Source organism: Penaeus chinensis, chromosome 19 (assembly GCF_019202785.1).
Source record: "Penaeus chinensis breed Huanghai No. 1 chromosome 19, ASM1920278v2, whole genome shotgun sequence".
NCBI classification, from domain to species: domain Eukaryota; kingdom Metazoa; phylum Arthropoda; class Malacostraca; order Decapoda; family Penaeidae; genus Penaeus; species Penaeus chinensis.
The window spans coordinates 14,027,779-14,028,127 of record NC_061837.1 but is presented as its reverse complement, the minus strand read 5'-3'; the positions used below and the strand labels follow the sequence as shown (position 1 = coordinate 14,028,127).

The following is a 349-nucleotide window of genomic DNA, read 5'->3' as shown; positions in this document are numbered from 1 at the left end:
ATTCGAAGAGGTGATCAGGCCTTCCTCACTGAAAAGAAACTCGAAGGCTGAAAAAATAAGTCTCTGATCCCACACAGTGTTCACGATTCCTTGACCATCGACGACCAACTATATAAGGTGATGCTCGACTGTTTATGTCTTAGTGCAGAGGAAGAGCCTGGAAGTTGCTGATCGTCGCTCTTGCTCTGTGCTGACTGTAAATATGGCTGCCATTGGACCGATGCGGGCAGCTATCTTGGTGTCCCTGCTGGTGGCAATCCTGGCCTCTGCCACCACCTCCGGAGACGGAAATAAGATTCCGACGTTCCTCCATTCTTCCTCACAAGCCTCTCCTGTGACTTCTCTCGCA

At 50.4% G+C, this 349-nt stretch overlaps 1 protein-coding gene across 1 annotated transcript in view; it reads left to right on the top strand.

The window, feature by feature from the left end:
* The first annotated feature begins 202 nt into the window (after positions 1–202).
* LOC125035370 (crustacean hyperglycemic hormones-like) overlaps positions 203–349 on the top strand; it is a 712-nt gene continuing 565 nt past the window's right edge. The window contains exon 1 of the mRNA XM_047627720.1: positions 203–349. This exon is cut by the window's right edge and continues 143 nt beyond it. Within this exon, the coding sequence (XP_047483676.1) occupies positions 203–349 (147 nt within the window).